Source organism: Pygocentrus nattereri, chromosome 27, assembly GCF_015220715.1.
Source record: "Pygocentrus nattereri isolate fPygNat1 chromosome 27, fPygNat1.pri, whole genome shotgun sequence".
Taxonomy (NCBI): Eukaryota; Metazoa; Chordata; class Actinopteri; order Characiformes; family Serrasalmidae; genus Pygocentrus; species Pygocentrus nattereri.
This window is the reverse complement of record NC_051237.1, coordinates 13,059,395-13,082,500: the sequence shown is the minus strand read 5'-3', so window position 1 is coordinate 13,082,500 and position 23,106 is coordinate 13,059,395. Positions and strand designations below refer to the sequence as shown.

Genomic DNA, 23,106 nt, shown 5'->3' with positions numbered 1-23,106 from the left:
CGACACGGACGTGTCCTCCGTGCGAGCGGCGCGGAAAGCCCGGTCAGCCTCCACTGCTCGACGCCGAGAGGAAAACAAAACGCCTGGAAGAGGATAAAGCCCCGCGGAGCCCACCACATTCACCCACCCACCACATCTGACCATGTGCTTAGTAGTACGTGGTCAGTAGTAACACGCGAATTATGCGCTGAACAGGTCCAAATATCACAGGCTATAATGTCTTGTGTTGGTTATACGATTTATATTTTATGAAGAAAACGTTTGAAACAGGCAGCATTAGTCGACAGTTCACTAACTACAAAACAGTCGAGCAAACGCCTGCGTGAACAACACGACCAGGAAGAAAGCTCTTGCTTGGTTAAATCCCCCTCATCGCCAACACAACGCCGTGCTGCCTTCCGCACCACTGTGTGGAGCTGCCTTACTCACTGCCATACTACACAACAAATAACCGTCCAGATGTCGCTCTCACGCACAATTACTGGCCTTCTGATCGAAGTATTCGTCTTGGTCACCAGTGATACTGAGCGAGTACCCGACGAGGGTGTAACTATGGCGAACATACACGGCCCAACAGCCCGTTTGTTTTCGTCCCCGTCGTCGAGGCCTACGCGGGGCAGCCACCGACCGCGGCCCCAAGTGAAGAGGCGCGCCGGCCTGCCAGCCCTGTCACTCGGCTTCACTTTTTCACCGCTTACCGGGTCCGAGCGCTTCCATGGCCGAGGGCTCTCTCTCCGTCTCTGTCCCGGCCCGGCGGCTCCGTACCGACACTGAAATTGGGGGCGGTATCTCGAAGCTTAAGGTGGCTAATTTAAGAAATGGAAGGATGCGTAGCTAGTCCAGGGATCGAGCTCGGGCTGCGCTGCGTTGTGTGATTTAAAGCGGATCCGTGGGATTTGTAACTGCGCATGCGTGGGAACTGCTGCGTTATAGAGCGCATGCGCGCGAATGGGATCCAGGTTCCTAATAAATGGGACCACCTTGGTGAAGCTCTTCTCAGGCGTTGGTAGTGCACGGCAAGTGTTTGAGCGGACCGATCTCGCAGTTTCATTTACCTCAGAAATTAAGTGATTTAAGGTGCGATCACAAGCCTAGACTTTAACTAACTCACTGCAGTGCACAGCCGTTGCGTGTGGACGGTATAAAATATGTAGCGCAGTAATTGGAGGGGAGTTTTCATTTAATTAGGAAACAAGGACTTATTCTACCGATTTTTGACAATCTTGACATCCAGATAATTAAGATGTAAACAAATAAGAATGGTCTGAGGTGAAATGCTCCTTTCTAGAGAAACTTATATAACTAAGCACACCTTGAACCAGATTAAAGAGTAATTTAATGCCTGTAAAAGCTACTCAGCAAGGGTTCACAATAAGCTGTTACATAAAAATGGTTACGATCTCGTGTAAAGATGCAGGCACAATTTATGCAGCGACTTAAACAGGCCCTGACTTTTTTTTTTTTTTATGTAACATTATTTTATCGTTAGCAGCCTCACCTATGAAATAGCTCGGAACACATGGACTGAATGATCGTTTTGGATGAGTTTTTCTGCAATGCAACATTTCACATCAAACCACTCCGAATGAATTTCAACAAATGAATTATGCAGATTTTTTAATATGGTGGAATTCCTCTTTAAGCCCTCTTCTCCTTTCGGACAGGCTAAATTTGGCTAAGCTCTGCTTCGTGAAGTACTCCCCTGTTCAGTTTTCTACGTGTCTGAAGACCTGGCTCTAAATAAAAGTAATATTTTGTAGGAACAGATCATTCTTCCACCCTATTTTCGGTGGTTTAGGGAAGAAAGGAACAGGCCTCTGCATCGGCTGTGAGAATGCCTGAATTCTCGGTCTGTTTTCTGTCTGTAGCTCCGACTACGTTGCGCTAAACACACTGAACTATTGGAGACACCGCGCCTTTCCTAGTTTAAAGTTCTGCCCAATCAACGCGCTCGTAAGACGCATAGTAACCGCTCGACCAATAGAAGCCCTTGAACCCGGTGACGGACAGAGACAGACGAGGCTCTGCCGTCCGGCGCGCGAAAGCTTGAAGTTGTATTCGTTTGGGAGGATCAGGCGGGAGACGGTCTTAGACGTCCGTTTAATACCGATATAATACTACTTCTCACGTACCTGTGTAGCTGGATATCGTGTGTGGTGAACGCTGTCGCGTTTCGTGCTTTAATTAGCCGCTACGGTTACCGATTTTTGTGCCGTTCATGTGTTTTCGCACCGAATAACGCAGCCGGACAAAAGAGATGAGCCTGCTTCCTTTCGAGCGGGTAACGTATCGCATGAGTGTCGATGCACTGTGTCATTTAAACTAGACGAGTTTACTGGAGTCGCCGTTTTCTGAATCCAGGGCAGCGATAGACCCAACACTTTGGGTTAAGAGTAGCTATTAAGTGTGCTTTGCTTTGTGTTTAGCTGACTTGCTAAGCGGGACATTAGCGCCCATAAAGCCGTAGCGCGGCTGGCGAGCAGGCGACGGGAGCAGGCCGCTGATTTACGAGGTATTTTGGATAACATGCTTCACAGCTAGGTGACTGGTTTGGTTTTGAATTAGCACATTTGTTCACAAATTGTGTCTGCGCTTTTGAGCGGTTTAGTTAGGTGTCTGCTGCGCATCTCGTTAATCTGTGCGCCTTGGCATGTTCGCGTAACGTTAGTGAGCTAGCTAGTATTTAGCCACGTAGCTCTAGCTAAAACTCAAACCAAAGTCATGCTCTGTAGTTAGCTGCTAATGATTATAACCCTGGGCCTGGGCACGTTAGTGAGAAAGGAGTCATTCTTCAGCATGATTTGGGTGAAGAAGTTAGTTGTTTATTCTGTAGTGTTCCTCAGTGCTGGCTTCATTGTCTGTGCTGTACATGGTTTACCCTAAAACGCTGAGCCCAATGTCAGATAGAGTTATGATAAGAATTATTCACTGTAAATTACTTAAATCTATAAATCAGGGGTCAACTTTAGTTGATTTCAATGTGGGTTTATAGTATGCATTAGTGTTTGACACGAGACTGACTTTGCTGTATACCAACTGTATAGCCCGTGGATCTCCCTGTTGGAAGCCCGAAGGCTGAAAGTGACTCAGGTGACTTGGACAGTGGAATGGGCTCACCTGTGGAAGATGCTGTGGCTGAGACGGTCACCGCCACCGAGACCCAAGAAGGTAATTTGAGACAGTGGAAGTATGACGTGAAGAATTTGAATAAAATATGAAAACACATTTCAGATTAGCTGTCGGAGATGATTAATTGATGTGATGGCACTCAAATAGCTGGTCTTGATATGCTTCTATTGCATTTTTGTATTTTGTCATATTTTACTAAAACAAACTAGTACTGACTAAATACTTTGTCCTTCACACAATGTCACATGAACCGGAAGACTTATTCCATCAGAGAGTTTTCTAAGCTCAACGCATGAACATTGTGTGTCAGTCATGTTGTGAATTATAAAGACTTACTTAAAGTTTTGAATCCCAGATTCAGATGATGAAGTCGCTGTGAACCGGAAGTCACGTTCTGTGAAGGTTCTGCAGGACAGTGACAGCGAAAGGGAAGAGGAAGTGACTGGGATGGCAGAGGCTCTTATCCTATCAGAATCCAGTGGGGAGGAGATGAAAACCAGTAAGAGTAAACAAAACAGAAAAGGCCGGGGAAAGAAGATTTCCCGCATTCCCATGGGCAGTGATGAGAGTGAGCCAGAGAGAGATGAACCTAAGGAAGTGAAGAAAAAGAGGGAGAAGTCACAGAGACGCAAGGATAAGGAGGAGTGCAGAGGTGCTCTAATGAAGCGTCTGAAAGAGAAACCAGGCACAGATGAAGTGAGTTGGATTTGGTCTTTCAAAAAATCACTGTTGATGCGTCATTCAGTCATTGTTGACAATTACTTGTCATCTTTTTTCCAGACACCCTCTTTGCCCAAGACGCTCAATGACAGTGGATGTCTGCTTGGTGATAATGATCTGTTTGATGCCCAGCTGGAAGATGACACAGCTGATGGGGAGATGGAAGAGGATGAAGAGTCTCTAGATGCCATCAGAGATGCTGTGAAGCAGAAGGCCAAGGCCAAGCACAAGGTAGGAGCACAGGACACGTTACTGAAGCAACTGATTATATGGACATGCTCTGTTAAATATAAAACTCTGGCCTTTTTACAGAGCAGATACTGTCAGAGTACTTAAATGCTGTTGGTTGATGTAGGGAACTGAGTTTTATTTTAATTTTTATAAAATTGTGTGTTATTGAAATTTACACTGTGAAACTGAAACTTGTTCCATTTGCTTATTTTTAAATGGCCTGACTGCCTTTCTAGAAAAGTGTTTTTCATATTGCTTACTTTCAGTTGGAGAGGAAAGTGTCTTTAGCAATGCAGAAATCTCTCTGGAACTTTACTGTGCCATTGACAGTTATTTATTCCTCCTGACTGTAGCCTCATCTTCATGACTTTGAAGATGATGAAGTGGCTGATGAAGTCAAACCCCAGCGCAAGGTATAATGCATTTATTAAAATTTTTTCCCTCTTTTTCCTTCTTGTTTGATTTACCCATGAAGCTTGTATGTTTTGGATTCTGTTTATAGGAGAGAAAAGCAGCAAAGGCAAGTAAAGAGGCCATGAAACTGCTCCACAGTGACAGCCAGCGGCTTGTGAGAGGTTAGTGGTTATTAAGTGAATCATTCACATTTTAATTACTTTTAAGTCCTGTGCATCTGCTTGTACTGACTAGGGACACCCATGCGGCAAGGGATATGTTAAAAAAAAAAAAAAACCTTTTGAGACTTGGTGTAGTTTAGGATTTTTATGAGTTATTGGATCAATCACTATTAAAGTGCTGTAGTGAAACCTGTACCAGAATGATTTCTTCCACTTTATTAGGCATAGCTGACCAGCCTGACTAAAATGGGTTTAATATTCTGAACTGGAATTAGCAACAACTTAATTTGATGTTGCATATAGTAAAGATGCATGATATGGCATTTTTTTCAGACATATGATTAGTTGTAACTGAGAAAAAAAAGAACCAAATAATTATACTTTTTTTTTTTTTTTTAAATATCAAAAACTGAAAATGAGAAATTTTTATTCAGTGTTTGACATACTATGTTGCACTAAACAGGACTTTTTTTTTTTTTTTTTTTCTTTTTTTCTTTCTTCATATGGGAACATACAGTTGCTCAGTGCAACAAGTACAGATGATATAAATTGTGTTCATAAATACATATTGTATTGTATTGTGACTTATGGTGATTGCAGTATATATTGTACTATTGCCCAACCCTAGCATGTAGTCACTTTCATTTCTTCATTATTTTAATGTCATTTTGTGATTTTTCTCTTGTCAGAATCAACTATAGGGCTGCCATACCACATGCCAGAGCCCAAGGGCATTGACCAGTTCTTCAAAAGAAGAACTCGTCCTCAGGGACCTGCCATGGCTTTGTTGAAGTATGTATATTTAGTATAATGTTGACTTATGTACACCAAGGGTACACCTAGGTCCTGCTGTAGAAATGAGTAGCGCTAGAGTGACATTAATTTGGGACCTATACAGTAACCTAAACACCTAGGATCCTGATGAGAGTGCGTAAATATGAACACATCACACTCATCCTCTGTTCTCTTCACTGGCTTCCCATCTCTGCCAGGATCGAATACAAGGTTTCCCTCCTCACCCACCGGTGCATTTATGGCAATGCCCCTACGTATCTGAAAGAACCCAACTGACTTCATCACGATCCCTTCGTTCTATGAACACAAATCGCCTCCTCCCCCCAAGAACTAAACTCTGCACCATAGGGGCCTAACCCTGCCCTCCCTGACCATCTGAGGGCACCACAGTCGAGTGAGAGTTTTAAAAAAGGCCTTAAAACCTTTCTCTTCAGCAGAACTTATAACCCGCGATCTTTCTATGGAGTGTGAAGATGTTTTATAGTAGTTCTTTGATTTCATAGAAATGCTTCTACTGTATAGCGCTTTGAGATTTGCTTAAAATGTAAAGTGCGTTACAAATAAAATTATTATTATTAAACACCTTATCTTATTAGTAGCAGGCTTAAATTGGGAACAATATGTTCTGACTTCTTAAATGTGGTGTTTTTTAATTACATGTGGTGCCATTATTATTATCTCTGTCTTCTGTTTCCTTAAATTAACTTTGATATTTATCAATCCCCTTGTCATTAAGGTCTGCAGAATACCAGGCCTATATCATGGAAACATCTGCAGCAGCACCAGCCAAAGAGAGCCAAGCTAAAACACCTGAACAGACCTCAAACCTTGTGGCAGGGCTGTGCTTGGATGAACCACACCCAGCCAATTGTACCCAAAGTGAGGCCATGACAAATGAGGAGGAAACTCACAATGCTATTGGAACCATTGAGGACCTGCCAGGGATGGAAGCAAGTGAGGAGGAGGAGAGTGCTTCTCCAGCTGCGAAGGTGCCTGTGGGGTCTGGATCTCCCACTCCAGACAAGGAGGAACAACAGGTCTCAGGTCAGCAGGCTGAGTCTGAGACAGCGAGTTCGGAGCAGGTTGGCTCTTCCCTTGCTGAGCCGGGACCAGTAATGCCCAAACTTAAGAGGGATAAGCTGGCTAGACTGCGTGAGCTGGGTTTGGAGCCTCCTCCAGTAGCAAAGCTGTGTGCAGATGATGGAGCTTTTGTCCAGCTGGAGCCTCCTCAGGCAAACCCTGGTGAGGGAGTGGAACTGCAAAAACTCATGTTTACTACGTACTAATGTTTGTTCCAGCCTGATTCATTTGTAGCTTTTATTGACTGTCACTTTTAAACTTATTTTTTCAATGTTGTTTTTTTTCCCCTTCTATGGCTGGTTAGTAACACACATAGATAATGCCATTTAATATGTTTTTTGTCGGTCTGTTACGTAGCTCTGGAGGCGCTGAAGGAGCGTTTTCTCAAGCATATCAAGCCTGCTCCACGTTCTACAGGAGAGCGCTTACTAAATATAAATGTGGTGAGAAAGGACAGTACCTCTTCTGGCCAGGAGGAGCTACATAGTGAGTCCATCACTATCACAGTGAATGAGGAGAAGGAGGAGCCAGCACACACTAAGCCAGGTACTAGAACTGTGCCTTGCCTTAATTCAAACATTGCCTACAATGTTTGAGTACTTGTTACAAGGCCTCCTCAGAGTCTTAGCCTCATACTCATTCCTAAAATATCTGCCTTTCCCTCTATATTAAGGAGAGAGATTGGTTCTACTGAAGTCTGAGCTGCAGAAGGCCATGGCTGTCCGGCGGCAGGAGGAAAGGGAACGTCGGGCTGCCCTTTATCGTCTGGACAATGAAGATTGTGAAGAAGAGGAGGAAGAAGAGATGACTGAATCAGAAGAAGAGGTACTTTTTTGTTTTACACTGTCTTATTGTTTTTTACAGTGCTTCAGTATCCTTTCATTTTAATGCTCATCATATTGAACTCTTGTACACAGCTGCTTTTCTAAAGTCTTCCTAAACAGTTTTTTGGAAGGTTAATGGAATGGCCCCATAACTTGAAATTGCATTTTATGTCCATTATTAATCTTGTATTTCTCCCATCCAAACTTTCCCTGTCATATAGGGTATTGATGAGTTGCTAGGTGATGGTGAAGAAGAGAATGGAGGTCCTGTGGAGGAAGCGGAGGGTGAGGATGAAGGTGGAAGAGAGGAAGAGGAGGGGGATGAGGGTGAAGGAGACAATGCAGTTGAAAAAAGTCCTTCTCCTGGTTTTAAAAGTCCCTCTCCAACACCGTACACTGATGGCACTCTAATGTTGTTTGCAGGCAGCTCGTGCTCCCGGACAGGGTATGTGTGTGCCTCTGTGAGTCAGGGATTACTAGAGAGAAATAAAGTAAGCCTGAATCTGATTTTTTTTTTTTTTTTTTTTTTTTTTTTTGGTAGGGATGGTGTTAGGCAGTCTGGACAAGCTGGTCAAGAAAATGATGGGAAATTAGGTGAGTCTGTAGCTTTTTCAATTTGCCTACCTTCATATATAAACCAACTGTGGGTTGATTATGATGATAGCTGAATTTGTATGGTGATTTGCTGATGATCTCCTTTAAAAACAAACTTTTTTTTTTTTTTTTCCACAGAGGATGAAGATGCCTTCTCCCTGACTAAAGAGAACAGTCACAACAGCAGCTTTGAACTCATTGGCTCCATGCTCCCATCATACCAGCCAGTCAACCGGGCAGCAGGCAGAGGTCTATCAGCAGGCGCGTTCCGTTCACCTTCTCCCTGCCTCTTCAGACACAGCTTTCTGGGCTCAGCCTCCAAGGTCAGTTAGCTTGTACCAATGAACTTTCCTCTTCACATTGACTTTTACAATTAATTTGCTTTTACAGCTCCTACCAGTATGCGTTGCGTTCCCTCCCCCTCCCCCCATTCAGTTTATGTGCTTCTTGTCTTGTGTCCTGAAAATGGAATGAAGTTCAGGCTTCGAGATGGCTACTACTGCCGTCTTTAGGTTTAGTTAGTATGTCATACAGTTTCAAAAGCATTTAAGAAATCTCAATAATTGCAATTTTTTTTCCCCCTGAACTTCTCTTCTGCTCTTTCTCTTCTTCTTCATTGTCACCTGGCTGTTGTTTCAGAGCTCTGGAAAGCTGTCAGAGCCCTCTCTGTCCCTCCCTGTGGAGGACTCCCAGGACCTGTATGCTGTCCCCTCACCAGGTGATGCTGGTCCTGTAAATGACTCTCAAGGCCCTTTCTCTCTGGAGGACGACACGCACTCTCAGCTATTAGACGCAGATGGCTTCTTAAATGTGGGGCCCCGTGGCGGTCCAAGCCGCTCTCACAAACGGCAGCTTCTCTTGGATAACCTGGATGAGAACGCCATGGATGCAAACATGGGCGAGCTCTTGGGACTCTGCTCAGGGGGTTTTGGCTCAGGGCAAAGCCAGCCTGCTGCGGCCAGCCAATCTGCAGCAGAGGATGAGTTGCTGGGCCTGTGCTCTGGAGCCTTTGCCACCCAGGCTGGAGAGGCTGCTGACAGACTCTCAGAGGAGAGAAGAGCCATAGAAGCAGAGACTAGGAGCGGGGAAAGTCATGAGAGTTCAGATGGGGACATGGATCAGCTGCTTGCTCTTTGCTCGGGCAAATTCACAGGCAGCCCAGGTTTGTTCTTTTTCAGTGCCATTTCAGCCACAGTACTTGTAGTATTGAGGCTTAACCTTTTAAACTAAAGGTTGTTTTTTTTAATCATTGGCTTGTGCATTATATCTGTTCTTTCAGCTGCTTCTCCAGGGCGATCAGTCTTGAGTCCTGCTCTTGAAGATGTGTCTGACAGGTACTAAAGTGGATGCAGTGATCTTCATGCTAGCGTCATTTTACCCTATAGCTCTCATTAACAAATTGAGTTTTTAATAGGGTCAAGAAAAAGGAGGAGGAGGAGGAGGAGGAGGAAGAAGGCAATTGTGAGTTTCGGCTCCTGTCGGATGTGGACAGTCTCAGTGAGAAGGTAAGAAAGAATGTGGAATTTGCTGAATGATTTCCGTCTGTTAGAGATTAATTGCATATCATGAATTAAATTAAAAAGATGTTATGTGCTTGCAGGAGGAGAATTTGGAGGAGGCGGAGGACTCTGATATTGAAGAAGAGAATGATGACGGGGCGGAAGACGAGGAGAGGGAAGCAGTTTTTGGGGCTCGCCCAGGCAAAAGGAAGATGTATGTTAATTTAATACTGTAAATGGAAATTCACCAATTCTGTATTACACAACAGGTTAAAAAATGGCCCAAGCCTAAAGATGAAGCAGAGTAGACTAATTAAACATCACCATGTATTTAGTTAATAACTGTCCTATATTATTAACCCACTTACTTATTAATGATTTGGTGACATTGCCATGAATTCCTCTTGTCTATGTCTTTAGACGCATGGCTGAATTTGTGGACTCCGAGGCAGAGTTGTCGGGCAGCGATCTGGGCAGTGAAGATGAAGATGAGGAGGGAGGTGATGAATATGAAGAAGAGGAGGTACAGGAGGAACTTCCATCAGATGAGGAACTGATGGACCAAGTCAACAAAATCCACATGTAAGAAGGAAACTGAGGAAATGCTCAGTAGTACTGTACTTTGCTTTTCTAGTATTTGAGCTGATGACTATGGTTTTCTGTTAATTGTATGTGTTAAAATAATTTGCGCATATTCTGTAATATGACTTACGTGTGTCTCTTATTGGACAATAAGTATTTTATGTATAGTTATGCTCAGGAAAACTACAAAAAATGCGAACAATTTATTCTTTATTATTCTTTTTTTAAACCTTTGGTGATTACAATCCCTCTATCTTCAGACTGATTGAACAGTACACACACACACACACACACACACACACACACACACACTTTCTTAAGCCTCTTATCCTTCTGGGCCGCGGAGCTGGAGCCTATCCCATCATGGAGCGGAAGGCAGGATACACCCTGGACAGGTCGCCTCTCCATCGCAGGGCAGACAGACAGACATACAGATTCTCACACACACTCGCACATGGGGCAGTTTAGCATATCCAGTTGGCCTGAGTGCATGTCTTTAGACTGGGAAGAACCCGGAGGAAACCCACACAAACACATGTAAACTCCACACAAAGGACCCTGGTCGCCCAGCCAGGAATTTGAACCCAGGCCCTTCTTGCTGTGAGGTGATGGCGCTACCCACTGTGCCACCAAAATGGAGTACAACACAACAGAAACAAATAATATCCTACTGTTACATTACAAATGAAAAAAATAAAATCTAGCAATTAAGCAAAATCTAGGATTACACGTCAATAAGTCGAACAGCTATTGGTAAACCTTGAACAGTGCAGAAAGGTAGAGCCGATTATGTGGCAGGCTGATAACCTGGCTCAACACACCACAAAACTGCTTAGATTGTGTCTCGTCATTTTAGCCCCAATCGCTTGACTTCACTCGCTCTTCAGTCTTTGTCTTCTAAAGTTGCAAATATTGAATCTGTGTTGTGCATGAAACTGTTTTAGTCTGCTTGCTAATCTAATGCTAGTCTCTTATGCTATCAGTGATAGAATAATGGAGTAAGACTAGTGAGGCCAAGGGCTCAATGTACCAAAATATACTCACTGCCTCAGATTTGAGCCTTTATCCTCTAAAGCTAAATCAGTAAGGCCTCGGTGCACTGGAATTGCACCTGTTGTGAGGCTGTTTTTTGACCTTCTTGAAGACCTCAGTCTCTGGTGCTAATAAGGAATGTAATTAATAAAGCTGTGTCATGCTAAGTAACTGCTACTGGGATAATTCTACACACATTTTTAAAATATAGTTAGGTTTAAGGTTAGCTGTAGAATAGAAATGTGATAGTCATAATTTTTAATACCACCATCACTTATTTTATTTGAAGTGTTAACTATATCAGGATACAACGTTAGTGCTTGTTCTCTGTAACCACATTTCTGGTCCCCATGTTGTCATCTTATTTGCATATTTTAGTATATTGGACTGTAATAAGTTCAAGATCATTTGTGGCTTACCAGACTGAGCTGATACATAAAGCCTCAGAAATCACTTGGGATGTACTGTGAAAGTCTGTTTTTAAAGGAAAATTGTGATCTCTATAGTAACACAGTTGACATAATACCAGTCTATATAATCATGATAATCCATTATCATATAGAGAGCCATTTTAAAAAGAAAAAAAATTGAGTGTAAGTGGTCTTTACTGCAGTTTTTGCTAAATTGCTGACATTGATTACTTAAGCTATCAGACTTGGTACAAGTTAACAACTTTGAAAATTGGTGCATCATAAAGATCAGTAGTAGAGATTTGCCACTAGGTGGCAGTCTGTGCTAGAAGGAACTTACAACACCAAATAAGTGATTTGAGGCATTTTGACTGGATCTTGAACTTGGTGGTTTTATAACTCCCATATTCAAAATCTGTGTTGCCAGCTGGTGTTTTGAGCTGTGACTGTGTTCTTAGGAAGCAGGTCCTAGACGATGACAAACGGAAATTGCGCTTGTATCAAGAGCGTTATCTGGCTGATGGAGATCTGCACTCTGATGGACCTGGTCGGGAGCGGCGATTCCGGTGGAAGAATATGGGTGAGTTTAGAAGAGGTTTAAGTATATACTCGGATATGGAGGCATCTGGATTTGATCTTGAAAGGTTTAGTGACCTTTAATGTGAGAATAAAATGTATTAACTGTGATGCTTGTTTTGAGTTTTATATCTTGTTTTGAGTTTTATCTTTTTCAATCCATTATCAGATGATGGCTTTGAGTTTGGGGTTGGAACTGGTGGCGAGGAGGAAGAGGAGGACGATGAAGTGGATCAGAGTGAGCTGCAGAGGCGCAAGGAGAGACTGGAGAGAGAGCAGTGGATACGAGAGCAGGTGTGTGGAAGCGTGAGGGATGAAGAAAAATATTGTGTTGAATCACACTGCACCATGATCTCACAAGCAAGACATGCTTTACCCTTTTTGTTACTAGTTTCAGATGTTTCATTTTACAACAATTTCATTTGAGAATTTTTTAAACAAATGCTATTAAGCCCACAAATGGTGTCTTTTTTCCTCTTCTAGTCTGAAGCTCAGGCTAAGAAGGGAGAAGATTTTGAAGAGGAGGATGAGAAGATAGGAGAGGAGGACAGCCAGTTCATGAAGCTGGCCAAGAAACTAACTGCCAAGACACTCGGCCAGAGAGGTGAATGCCGTGTGGGTGCATGCATATGCGTCTGTCCTAGGTGTGCTTCATGAGTCTGATCTTAACTCTGTGCTGTTTGTAGTGCTCACTGCAGTGCCCCTGCAAGAGAAGGCAGTTCCTAACACCAACTCTTTCCAGAAGCCCTATCAGCCAGTGGTCAGTATTCCTGTCATCTGTCAGTGCTTAGACAGATAACTCTTATTCAAGCATGCTTAAATTGTCCCAAGACAGATCTTTGTTTATTTGTAACTTCCTTTTCAAATTTGCTCAAAGATGAGTGAAATTCCTTAAACGTGACATGGTAGGAGTCGTCCTAAGTCAGTTGATAACATGTGTGCTGTGCTCTGTTGGACATTACTATTTTTGGGTGGGGGCTGGTATTTAAAAAAAAAAAAAAAAAAAAAAAACACTGTTGTTTTGTTTCTGACTTTGTTTTTGTCTCTCAGGCGAAGAGAGGATCTCTGCTCAGTCAGCCTCGGGCACTGCTGCAGAAGTTAGCAAACATTTCAGACAGCAACCCCCTGGCCCCACGTAACACACGAGGATTCCTCTTCCAGGCTCTGTCTCCAGAGAAAGAACACTCTGCATCTGCAGGGCCCAAGAAACAGGTACTTCAGCACAGTGCATGTGATATGATCATATGAAACTGTTTACAGCAAAGTTATGTCACACAGTCTGGGAGATGGATTTAATTTATAGTTCTAAATGTAAACCACTAGGTGGAGCTAAAGAGTTTTGTGGCATGATTAGGAAGCTGCAGCCAACGTTCACAAGCTGTTATTCATAACCATTAGCTTTGTCAAACCAACATTGAGGTTAATACACTCTTTTAAATCAGTAGGTCAAGAAATATTTGTATGGTATAGTTAGTTATGTTTAAATTGGTTAGTGTCCTAAAGGCGATTTGTTAGAAAACCTATTTTTTCATTTTTAAAAAATGTGATTGATAATGAGATGTGGAATAGAGTTTGTTTAGCATTCTGCATCATGATTAGTGTGATCTGAGAATTCATTAAATTAAATGGTCATTTACTTTTCACTACAGATATCTTTATTAGCAGCAGCCTCAGAGTTTTAAATGAGAAGTTATTCATTCTGTTTAGTTCTAGGCACCTTCAAGGCTCTGTAGCAAAGTTCTGAACATGGTTAATAATTGATAACGATGATGCTGTGCATGAGTTTGGGATATCCAGGTATATTTTACTAACCTTTTGTTCCCCTGAACTTCACAGGTGAAGAAAAGAGCTCAACCGGAGTCCTTTACCCCTGTCGCCAAGCGACCATGTCGTGAGAACTCTGTGAAGCTCCCTGGACCTCCGAGAAGTGTTTTCAGTTATCTGGAAAACTGAAGCTCCTTCCAAACTTCATATCACTGACCTCCAACAAGCTTTTTTTTAACTTTGGCATATCTCACGCTGACTCGGACAACTTAAACTTGGCAGTATGCATGATGTAATCCAATTTTTTGACACGGCTGTTTACGTTTGTTTTTAGTTTTAAATATTTTATCTTGTAAATATTTTTAATTGATATTTTCTTTACTTGTTGTAAAATTGTAAATAAAGTATATTTTAAACTTGCTCATGCTTTTAATGTGTGGTTTGTGATTTGACTGGTAAGCTGGATGGCCCTATGACTGTACTTGGTTACTTGGCTGCCCTTCTTTGCTAAAATCAATGTAATTCAATGATTAATTGGTTAGTAGAGCTTACTGTGGTTTTAAACATGCTCTCTACCATGTAACGCTTATTATGTTATGCTGTGAAACTCTTGGGAAATGGAGCCTCACCTAGATCCTCAGGAGATTTTAATTAATCATCTACCATTACATCCCTCTTGAGGTTCTAACTGCCATGATTTGAAATTAGCTTCATGGCTGTTAAATCTCATATGAACTCCTTACCTGTTTTTTTTGCTGTAGTAAACCTGCCTCATGCTCATGCTGACTTTCTCACCATGTTCTCATGCCATATTCTGTACATACTGAAAAAAAAAAAATCAGTCCGCTGCATCTTCTAATCACGGTCCGGTCTGATCTAATGGACCTTTTCCTCTGGGTGATCTGAGTGCCTTTATTTAATCTTGAGTGTAATTCCATTGTTGCCTAGTGGAGTTCACTGGTTCCTCTCCAGCTTCCTTCCACATGTTTTCCTCGTTACAGCTATTCTCAGCTTGTTTACTGGGGGTTTTGAAAGCTATATTTATGTGTGTGTGTAAAGAAACTAAACAGAATTGGGAACATTTTTTTTCAAAGCCACACCTAGAATTAAAAGTCACAGCAGCCACTTGTCAGCGCAAAATGCTTTGGATTTCTTCCCCACCCTCCTGCTTCCTCCTGTGAACTAGCAGGAGTGGTGCTGTGGGATTAAACTGAGCAGATGAGCTTGTAACACCAGTATCCCCTGTAGCTCATAGTCTCTCAGGCTTCAGCTACTCTACTCATGACCTGCTCCAACTTGGGCGAGGGATGAGATAATTGTAGTATAACAAAACGGATGGCTAAGTAAGAAGCGGGCCTTGTGGTGTGAAGCCCTAATGATCCCTTTATCTTATGCTTATTAAGTCCAGTGTTCTTGGGCCGCGGAGGCAGGGGGCCCTCATTAATGAGGGCTGACTGTTAGGTGCTGGGTTTTGAAATGGATCAACCTTGCTCCAGGCTGGCTGTGGACCTTCTCTTTTGCCTGTAATTTTCATGAGAAAATTCAATTTGAGATAAAAAAAAAAAAAAAAAAAACTTAACCAGTGGCAGCTTCTGGCCTGTGCACCGAGAGCTGTCTGAGCAGAGCCCAGCTTCATAACTCAGGCCTCCGTAAAGCGCTGAGGAACTCGTTCTCTCGCAGCTCACTGTCAGCGTTAAGCTTAACAGACGGCTTTGCTGGTGGCTGCCAACCCCTCGCTGCAGACTCCGTTCAGGGTCGAGAGCTACTGGGCAACTGTTTGAATGTGCAGTAGCTGCCACGTTGGATCAGAGCAGAGAGTGTTGACAGCAGCGCCCTTTGGGTGCGACCCTACGGGCTCTGTCACTGCAGCCGGGCTGAGGGAAATGGGTCATTACTGCGGGCGGCGCGCAACCAAACCGGCGCCGTTACTTACTGGCAACGGCGAAGCTTCCTTCCCCTGCAAGTTTATTTATTTATTTTTGATAAATAAGTCTGGGCGATGCTCATAACGCTCTTTGTTTGAAAGGGAAACCCCAACGATTTATCCAAATTTTTGCTTAATTCCGTTGTTGACATGTAAACAAAGTCACTCAGAGTTGATTGACATGAAATGGTGCGCCGGAGAGAAGCTCACTCACCCGGTCTGCTTTACAATGGCAGTGATAAAGTGTGTTAATATACAATGATTACACAAATGCGTTTATATTTATATATTTCATTCCATCTGCGCAAAAGGGCCGGTGAACTCTACTGTGTCCCCTGAGATTTTAAACGTAACGCTGATGACGACAGGGCATTATTTCACTTTAACGCCACACCATGTACCACTGCGCCATTCATGCGTTTCTGTAAATGTTTTTAGTGGATAAAAAAAACTGAAAACATCTTAATTTTTAATTATTAAAAAAAAAGTGTATATGATTCCGCGCGCATAATAATCCGCTGAGGTGGCGTTCAGAAACACCAAAGGGGAATTCTACCAGTTTTTAAGTACAAATCCCAAATACTTGAGATGGAAACGGATTCATTCACAGCGGTTTAACATGAAATGATTTATTTTAGGGAAACACACTGACAGACCTCTTTACAGCGGCGGTGAACCAGGGGTCACACTGTCTACATCACAAATCGATAGGCGATTTTTTTCCTGTCCCAAACCACCAGCGAACCTCCACCTGTCTCTTTTAGATGTAATGTTTATGATGGTAGAATAGCTGCACAATCTGGTGGAAAAAAGTTTTCTTCAGGGACTACTTTGCCTTACAATACTTTGCATGTACCCCTCCGCCACGAATGGAGTAAAATAAACGGATTAAAATAAACGGGTTAATGTGCATTTTAAGCAAGAAAACCTTATTATAAAGCTTTCATAAGACGATGTATCAGAAGGAGCACTTCACATCAAACCACTCTGAAAGACTTTGTTCACGTCTAACTTTCTAATTATGCAGATTTAAAAAAAATAAATCGGCGGGGTTCCCCTTTAACTGCTTCAGACCCCCGATCACCCCTACCAACTGTTCTGATAAGGGTGGGTTTGTCTAGAATTTACCACCTTACATCAAACACCCCGACTTCACTTACATTTATCTTAACGACTGAATTATGCATACGTTTAAAAAATAAATCAGTGGACTTTCCCTTTTAGCTGATAATGAAAATTCTACACATCTTAATAAAATAAACACGTATCTAAAAAAATAAAAATACACAAACCAAAGCTTTGATTAAGGCGAAGTATGAACGAAGTATGGCGCTTCAGAATATCTGTGAATACATTTACGCGAATTTATTATAATAAATAAATGCATTAAAGGTGTAAACCGTAAACAGACACAGGTCTTTGACGTCTTCGAGAGTTCAGCCTCTCTTTACATCAATAACAGGAAGAATAACAGACGACAGCTTTTGAGCGTTAAAAAGAAAGTAAATTATGTCTATTTATATCTATCTAACTATATTCGCTTCTCCCCCGCTTGCTTGGCTGATGTAGATGATGGCGCATGTGACGGAGCCGCGGGCTGCCTCCTTGTTTTTGATGTATTTTTCATGGGCTAAGGCCACTGCTGAGCCGCGGCGGAGCAGCAGAGCGCAGCCCCGAGCAGCAGCGCCTGAATGAGGACGTTGTTGGGCGGAGGAGAAGGGAAGAGGGGGAGAGAGGAGGAGAGGTGGAGAGGGGGGTGGGGTGGGAGAACAGGAGAAGGGGGAGAGGAGAAACGGGGGACTTCCGCCGCCGGCCACTGCCTATCATGGGACGGGGAGCCAGTGTACTTACTGAGTCTGTGTGAAGTGCAAACACCCAACACACACACACACACACACACACACACACACACACACTCCGACCATCCTGCTGTCGCTTTGGAAAAAAACCAGAGCGACAAAACAACCCGAGCCTGGCGCGAGGACGCTGAACTATCCTCTGTAATAACCTCCACATCGCGCTGTGCTGCGCTGCTGTCTGGCTTATAGGCGAATACTGGCACACTACACACCCAGCGGCCCGCGTTAGCGCTCGTGTGTCCCTGTCTCCGTTAAGCCTCTGCCCAGTTTGGGAAATGAGTCATGCTAGGCTAACGCTGTCTGGACGGGAGGAGGAGGAGGAGGAGAGGTAGCGCGCACACACGCACGCGCGCGCACACACACACACACACACACCGCTGCAGAGGCTCGCCTGCTGGAAGAGGAGGAGGAGGAGGGCTAAACGGAGAAGGGGCTGCATCTCGTTCGCTCTCGAAAACGGATGGTAAGACGAGGCCGTGTGTTTATCGATTCATGGGCGTTAGTGCCAATCACTACTCTACGAAGCAGGCGGATAAATGGGGGGCGAGCGTTAGCTTGTGCTCGCCGCGGTCGAGCCGAGGGAGGGAGAGAGGAGCTCGGAGATGGGGTAATGCTAACGTTACCGCCGCTGTGCTCTTATGTAACCTGAGCTGTGTGTATTCCAGCGGAGTATTTAGTCCCTGTCAGCCTGGCTTTCGATCGCAGAAACAGAATGGTTGTTGGATTTTAGCCGTGGCAAAGCAAATATTCTGAGAGCAGCGGCTGTTGAACTGGGTGTGTTTGGCTGTGGGTCGCATCCTCCAGTCCAAACACTGATGGCTAGCATAGCGCTGTTTATATCCTCCAGAACTGAACCTAGCGGGGTAGCTTAGCTAGCCTCTCGCTGTAAAGGAACTGAAGCTGCCTTTTAAATCTGAATTAAGTTTTTTAGTCTTTTTAAGGTCTTCTGCATCGATTATGGTCGACCACTCTGAAGTTAATGTCTGATACACAAAGGAGCGTTTGATTCTGCTGAAGGGGAGAACATTATGGCAGTAATACTGTATGAGTATAATTTTAGTTATTGATTAGATTCTAATCCATCATAACTACTGTAACTATGACAAACAGGAACACAGATCTTCTTGTGTAAACTAATGAAGTGGCAGGTAATCACTTGACTTTTCTGTCTCATTAAACTCTGATTTTTTTATTCTTCTTTTTTCAAAGAGCAACCCAGTCTCAGGCAAGACCAAAAATGCTCAAGCAAGATCGGCCTGCGAATGCTGTTTATGGAGGTCAGAAGCCTGGAGCTGCACCTTCAACACTGCGTATCCTCAGCAGCGGCCAGAAGAAGTGTGAGAAAGATGGGAACTTCAACTTCTTGGGTCAAGATGACAGCACTCTGACAGGAGATGAGAACCGCAACCAGATGCGTCCCCGAGCACTGGGTCTGTTAAGTCGTGATGCACCAATCTCTGCCAACCACTATGGGCCTGGACCCCTCTCTCCCCTGTCCCGCCTGCCCTGCTGGAGCCCACTGGAGCCCCTGCCTGAAATCGAAAGTGGGGAAGACACTGGCGGTAGAGTGCCTCCCGATGGAGCAGAGGAGGGTAAGATCGATGAGGAGATGAGGAGAGTGAGTGATGATGAAAAGGAGAAGGAGTCAGAGGAGCTTGTGAAAGATGAAGAGGAGGAAGAGGAAGAAGGGGAGGAGGTGATAGACTGGGGTGACAGTGATGAAGAGTTTGAGTTCAGCTACAGGTCAGAAAGTTCTTCTCTCAGCATTGAGAGTGGAGATGTGGCTGGAGGAGATTCCCTTAACTCCATTTGGGACCGAGTTTGCGTGGGAGGTCCAACCACAGAAAATGGGGATGCAACCATAAGCCCAGATGGAAAACAAAAGAAGGAAGAGAACAAGGAGGCAAAGATGCGCCGCAAGAGCCTTGGAGGCTCCAGTCTCCTTGAAGAAGCTTCCTCAGACACAGACAGTGACCCCAGTTCTGAGCTACCTGAGCTCATGGAAGCAGTGTGGACCCTCCAAGACCGGGAGAGGTTCAAAGCTCAGGAGATGGAGAAGCACCACGTCCAGCTGACCATGTACCGGCGGCTTGCTCTGATCCGCTGGGTGCGCACCCTGCAGAGCCGCGTCCAAGAACAACAGAACCGGCTTCAGTCTAGTTTCGACATCATACTTACCCACAGGAAAGAGCTGCTCCGGATGGGTGCAGCTGCAGCCGCAGCCACGGCTAGCCAGTAACAGCAGTACGGAGATACATAAAGGAGAGTCATGAGACCAGCCGACGATCCAGGCAGAAACAAAGGACTATGAGCGTTGACGTCATGTACAGGGAAGATTCTTCGTTTATCTATTAGACTCTTTTAAACCATCAGGTTTCAGCTCCAGTCCTGGGGATCCACTGTCTTACATGGTTTCAGGTATTCCCTACCTCAGCGGGGATGACTCATCAGCTAATGACCAAGTCCTTTAGGAGTTGGATGAGTTTCATCCGGAATGTTGAGCAGGGAATACGTAAAGCTTTTGCGGGACAGCAGATCCCCAAGACTGAAGTTGAGAACCACTGTTTCAAACCAAATGACCTCCTGCATTCCTCAGCTGTCATTCCAGTGTTGCCCATGTGTATGCTTCAAACTGTGCTTTTTCTTTGGTGTCATCTGGTGTACTTGAAGATTCACTAAAGCATCGGTGCACAGCTGTGCATGCATGGCTTGTTGTTTCCTGACCACATCTGCTTACCTAAAAACCCAGCATAAATATCAGAGTCATATATCATGAAAATATATGTTCTAATATATTTGAAGAAAATGCTATGTTTATAGAAATATCTTTAGCGTCTATTGGAGTTTATTAGATATGTCTATTTCTGTGTATGTATGAATGAATAAATTATATTTAACACTTTTATTTTGCTGTGTGTCCCTATATAAATAGTTGTATGGATGTCTGTTGAAGTGAATGATATTGTGTAACGATAAAATTGAACCCAATTCATTGGCTGAAATGTAGTAAAAACAATAACAAAAGATGCTTTGTCAGGCAACGAAAAAAGCCTTTTGACTTTCTCTTTAGACTTTACCACTGCAGGATCACAACAAGACAGCTGTTAGCCTACATGACCTATCTTACAATGGTCTATTTATTAGTGAATACACAATGTTCTTGTTTCTTATCACACGAAAAGGAAAGAGTACTGGATAAAGAGTGATAGTCCTGTAAAAACTGTGAATCTACATGGCATGGACAGAGTGCTATGTGTTTGCACAGATAGCAGCGTTTGTACCTAAATCCTCGGTGAAAGCATGGCCTCAGGGCCCAAGCCCCCTGCTTTGTGTCCCTGGGGGGCTGTGGGTGTGTGCATGAGTGCCTTGGGGCACCTGGTCCACTCCGGCCCGGTGAGCAGACCCACGGTCTGGTATTACCCTGTAGCCAAGCCCTGTGGCAAAACAGGGATAATCTGTGAGGTCTGCTGCCGAATTTGGGGACCAAATTATGTTTGGTGCTTATCTTTCCTTTTTGTTTAAGTGAACTAGCCTGCAAATGTATAACACCATTAACATATTCATGGGTGGTGTGTTTCCCCTCGTTTTTAGCTAAATGTTGGACAAGTAGCAAGAAAGAACTACACGTTTGATATAGCATTCCTATCATAGGCCCACTAGTGTAACCTGGGGACAAATAGAAGGTTTACATGTGTTTGGTTTGTGAATGTAGGAAATGCTGTACGGGTAATTGTAGGATTTGTGGGGTCTATGGCCTTTTGAAAAGGGTGGATTTACTTGTTATGGGATATCAGATTGTATGGGACAGTGCGTTACATATCACAGACACACAAAATAATAATAAACAATAATGGACTCTTAAATTGTACATTGCCTGGTGTCTCATAACAACTCATAACAGGTCTACCTCATTTTTAGTTTGCTTTTCTCGGCATCTCGAGCTCCATGATGTAGCCACCAATTTACTGCTTGATCCAGTACAAAATCAGGCCAAGGCAAGGAGAGAGCGCGGAAGGAAAAGTAGTTCCCATTCTATTAAACTGCAGCACACAGTGAGTTTCAGTATCGACATGTTCATGTGAAGATCGACTTTCGGAAATGACCCACCCCTAGGGACAGCCAGCGCCACTCAGAGTTCAGTGCCGCGCCGCGTCTTCGCCCAGGCGGCATCGCTAAGTTTCAGCTGCTCTGCGAGACTGGAGGTGAAGTGCGAAGGCCCCGCAGGGCGCCAGTCCCTCCGCCGGGGGGCACCTCGCTCCTCCAGCATAGCTGCTAATTTAGCCGTCTGAAAAAAACACGCACACAGAGGCGGGAACACATACAGCGGAGTCAATGGCAGCTTTTATTTTTGCGAAAACGTTCCCGTCGGGGACCTGCACACAGCTGCGACACTCACAGTTCAGGAGCAAGCTGTTATTACTGTTTAAATACGACCTGATCTTCTGAGTGCCGTTCTCACCGAGAAGTACTCCTGTTTTAGTTCTGCTGCTCCTGCCTTCGCAGGTGTGAGGCACTCTGACTTAGAGTCTTGCCTCATAAACCAGCGGAGTCTAATAAAACACGACTGGTAGTTCATCAGTAACAGCAACACCCAGCTCTACCAAATCCCCTCTGGAACCGGTTTATTCTCTCGCGCATTCAGGCTCCAGCGCTTCTAGTTGGTGGTGTGCTCATTTGGTGTTGGATAGGAATTAATATTGTTTATCACTTCAGGCGTCGTTTGCGTGCACTGTCTGAATCTGCCTCACAACCAGTTCAGAAAACATTTCCAACACTTTAACAGTCATTTGCGTGTGCTCAATTTGAGTTACAGGATTAAATCGTTTCCAGATGTTTAATCGTTCAAATGAGAGAAGTAACCAGCGGAAAAGTACACAAATACAGTACTCAATAGGGGCAACAGTGCAGACAGCCCGAATTAGCCTAGTGCTTGTCTGTAGCTTTATTTGGATGTGTTAGCTATTTCTCAACACTGGGGGGCAATGTTATTCATATGCATCAAATGAATAGACCACCAACTGAAAAAAAGGTTGAAAAGACTCTCTCTCTCTCTCTCTCTCTCTCTCTCTCTCTCTCTCTCTTTTACCTCTACCCCCACCCTTCCTGATGTAGTGTGACAGTAAACTAGCCCCCAGCCCTCTGCTGGCGTGGAAACAATCAGCTTTGACAGAAAGGGGGTGGTAGGGGAATGGGGGGATGTTTGCAGCCAGGGGCCAGTGTATGATGAAGTGGATGGGTAGATCTGTCTAGATGGATGGACGGATAGATAGATAGATAGATAGATAGATAGATAGATAGATAGATAGATAGATAGATAGATAGATAGATAAAACATTAAGCAATGAAGCACATTCAGTACAATACAGAACAATATCTTCCTTGGTAATATTTATTTCATATTGACTAGTTCATTTTAACATGTTATTATTATGTAATATAAAGCAATATAAGAGGTCCATTGAAGACGTTAGGGGTCCCAGTCGTCACAGGTCCCCCTGCGCTATGAGACCAA

General features: G+C 43.8%; 3 protein-coding genes across 8 annotated transcripts in view; 2 read left to right on the top strand and 1 right to left on the bottom strand.

The window, feature by feature from the left end:
• ago4 (argonaute RISC component 4) overlaps nt 1–879 on the bottom strand; it is a 17,650-nt gene extending 16,771 nt beyond the window's left edge. For all 3 annotated transcript variants that reach the window (XM_017703123.2, XM_037535316.1, XM_017703124.2), the window contains exon 1: nt 699–879. In XM_017703123.2, the coding sequence (XP_017558612.1) occupies nt 699–717 (19 nt within the window). In that variant the 5' untranslated portion in view covers nt 718–879. The remainder of the gene's footprint in view (nt 1–698) is intronic.
• A 136-nt stretch (nt 880–1,015) lies between these two features.
• Nucleotides 1,016–14,120, top strand: LOC108430561 (claspin). 3 transcript variants are annotated; one of them, XM_017703119.1, is made up of 25 exons: nt 2,059–2,281; nt 2,427–2,512; nt 3,045–3,168; nt 3,485–3,825; nt 3,910–4,080; nt 4,434–4,493; nt 4,583–4,655; nt 5,345–5,447; nt 6,187–6,692; nt 6,888–7,076; nt 7,204–7,355; nt 7,576–7,799; nt 7,896–7,948; nt 8,087–8,271; nt 8,588–9,110; nt 9,228–9,282; nt 9,363–9,453; nt 9,549–9,661; nt 9,868–10,029; nt 11,930–12,051; nt 12,217–12,341; nt 12,531–12,651; nt 12,734–12,807; nt 13,098–13,259; nt 13,884–14,120. In XM_017703119.1, the coding sequence occupies exons 3-25, from the start codon at nt 3,108–3,110 to the stop codon at nt 13,998–14,000; spliced, it is 3,783 nt and encodes a 1,260-aa protein (XP_017558608.1). In that variant the 5' UTR covers nt 2,059–2,281; nt 2,427–2,512; nt 3,045–3,107; the 3' UTR covers nt 14,001–14,120. The 3 variants fall into 3 exon arrangements, with proteins under 3 accessions (XP_017558611.1, XP_017558608.1, XP_017558607.1); XM_017703122.1 differs by lacking the exons at nt 2,059–2,281; nt 2,427–2,512 and adding an exon at nt 1,016–1,077; XM_017703118.1 differs by lacking the exon at nt 2,427–2,512.
• A 3,576-nt stretch (nt 14,121–17,696) lies between these two features.
• On the top strand, nt 17,697–20,499 carry LOC108430559 (cilia- and flagella-associated protein 251). Of its 2 annotated transcripts, none has more exons than XM_017703117.2 (2): nt 17,697–18,057; nt 18,804–20,499. In XM_017703117.2, exon 2 carries the CDS (start codon nt 18,832–18,834, stop codon nt 19,831–19,833), a length of 1,002 nt encoding a protein of 333 aa, XP_017558606.1. In that variant the 5' UTR covers nt 17,697–18,057; nt 18,804–18,831; the 3' UTR covers nt 19,834–20,499. The 2 variants fall into 2 exon arrangements, with proteins under 2 accessions (XP_017558606.1, XP_017558605.1); XM_017703116.2 differs by lacking the exon at nt 17,697–18,057 and adding an exon at nt 18,064–18,201.
• Nucleotides 20,500–23,106: the final 2,607 nt, after the last annotated feature.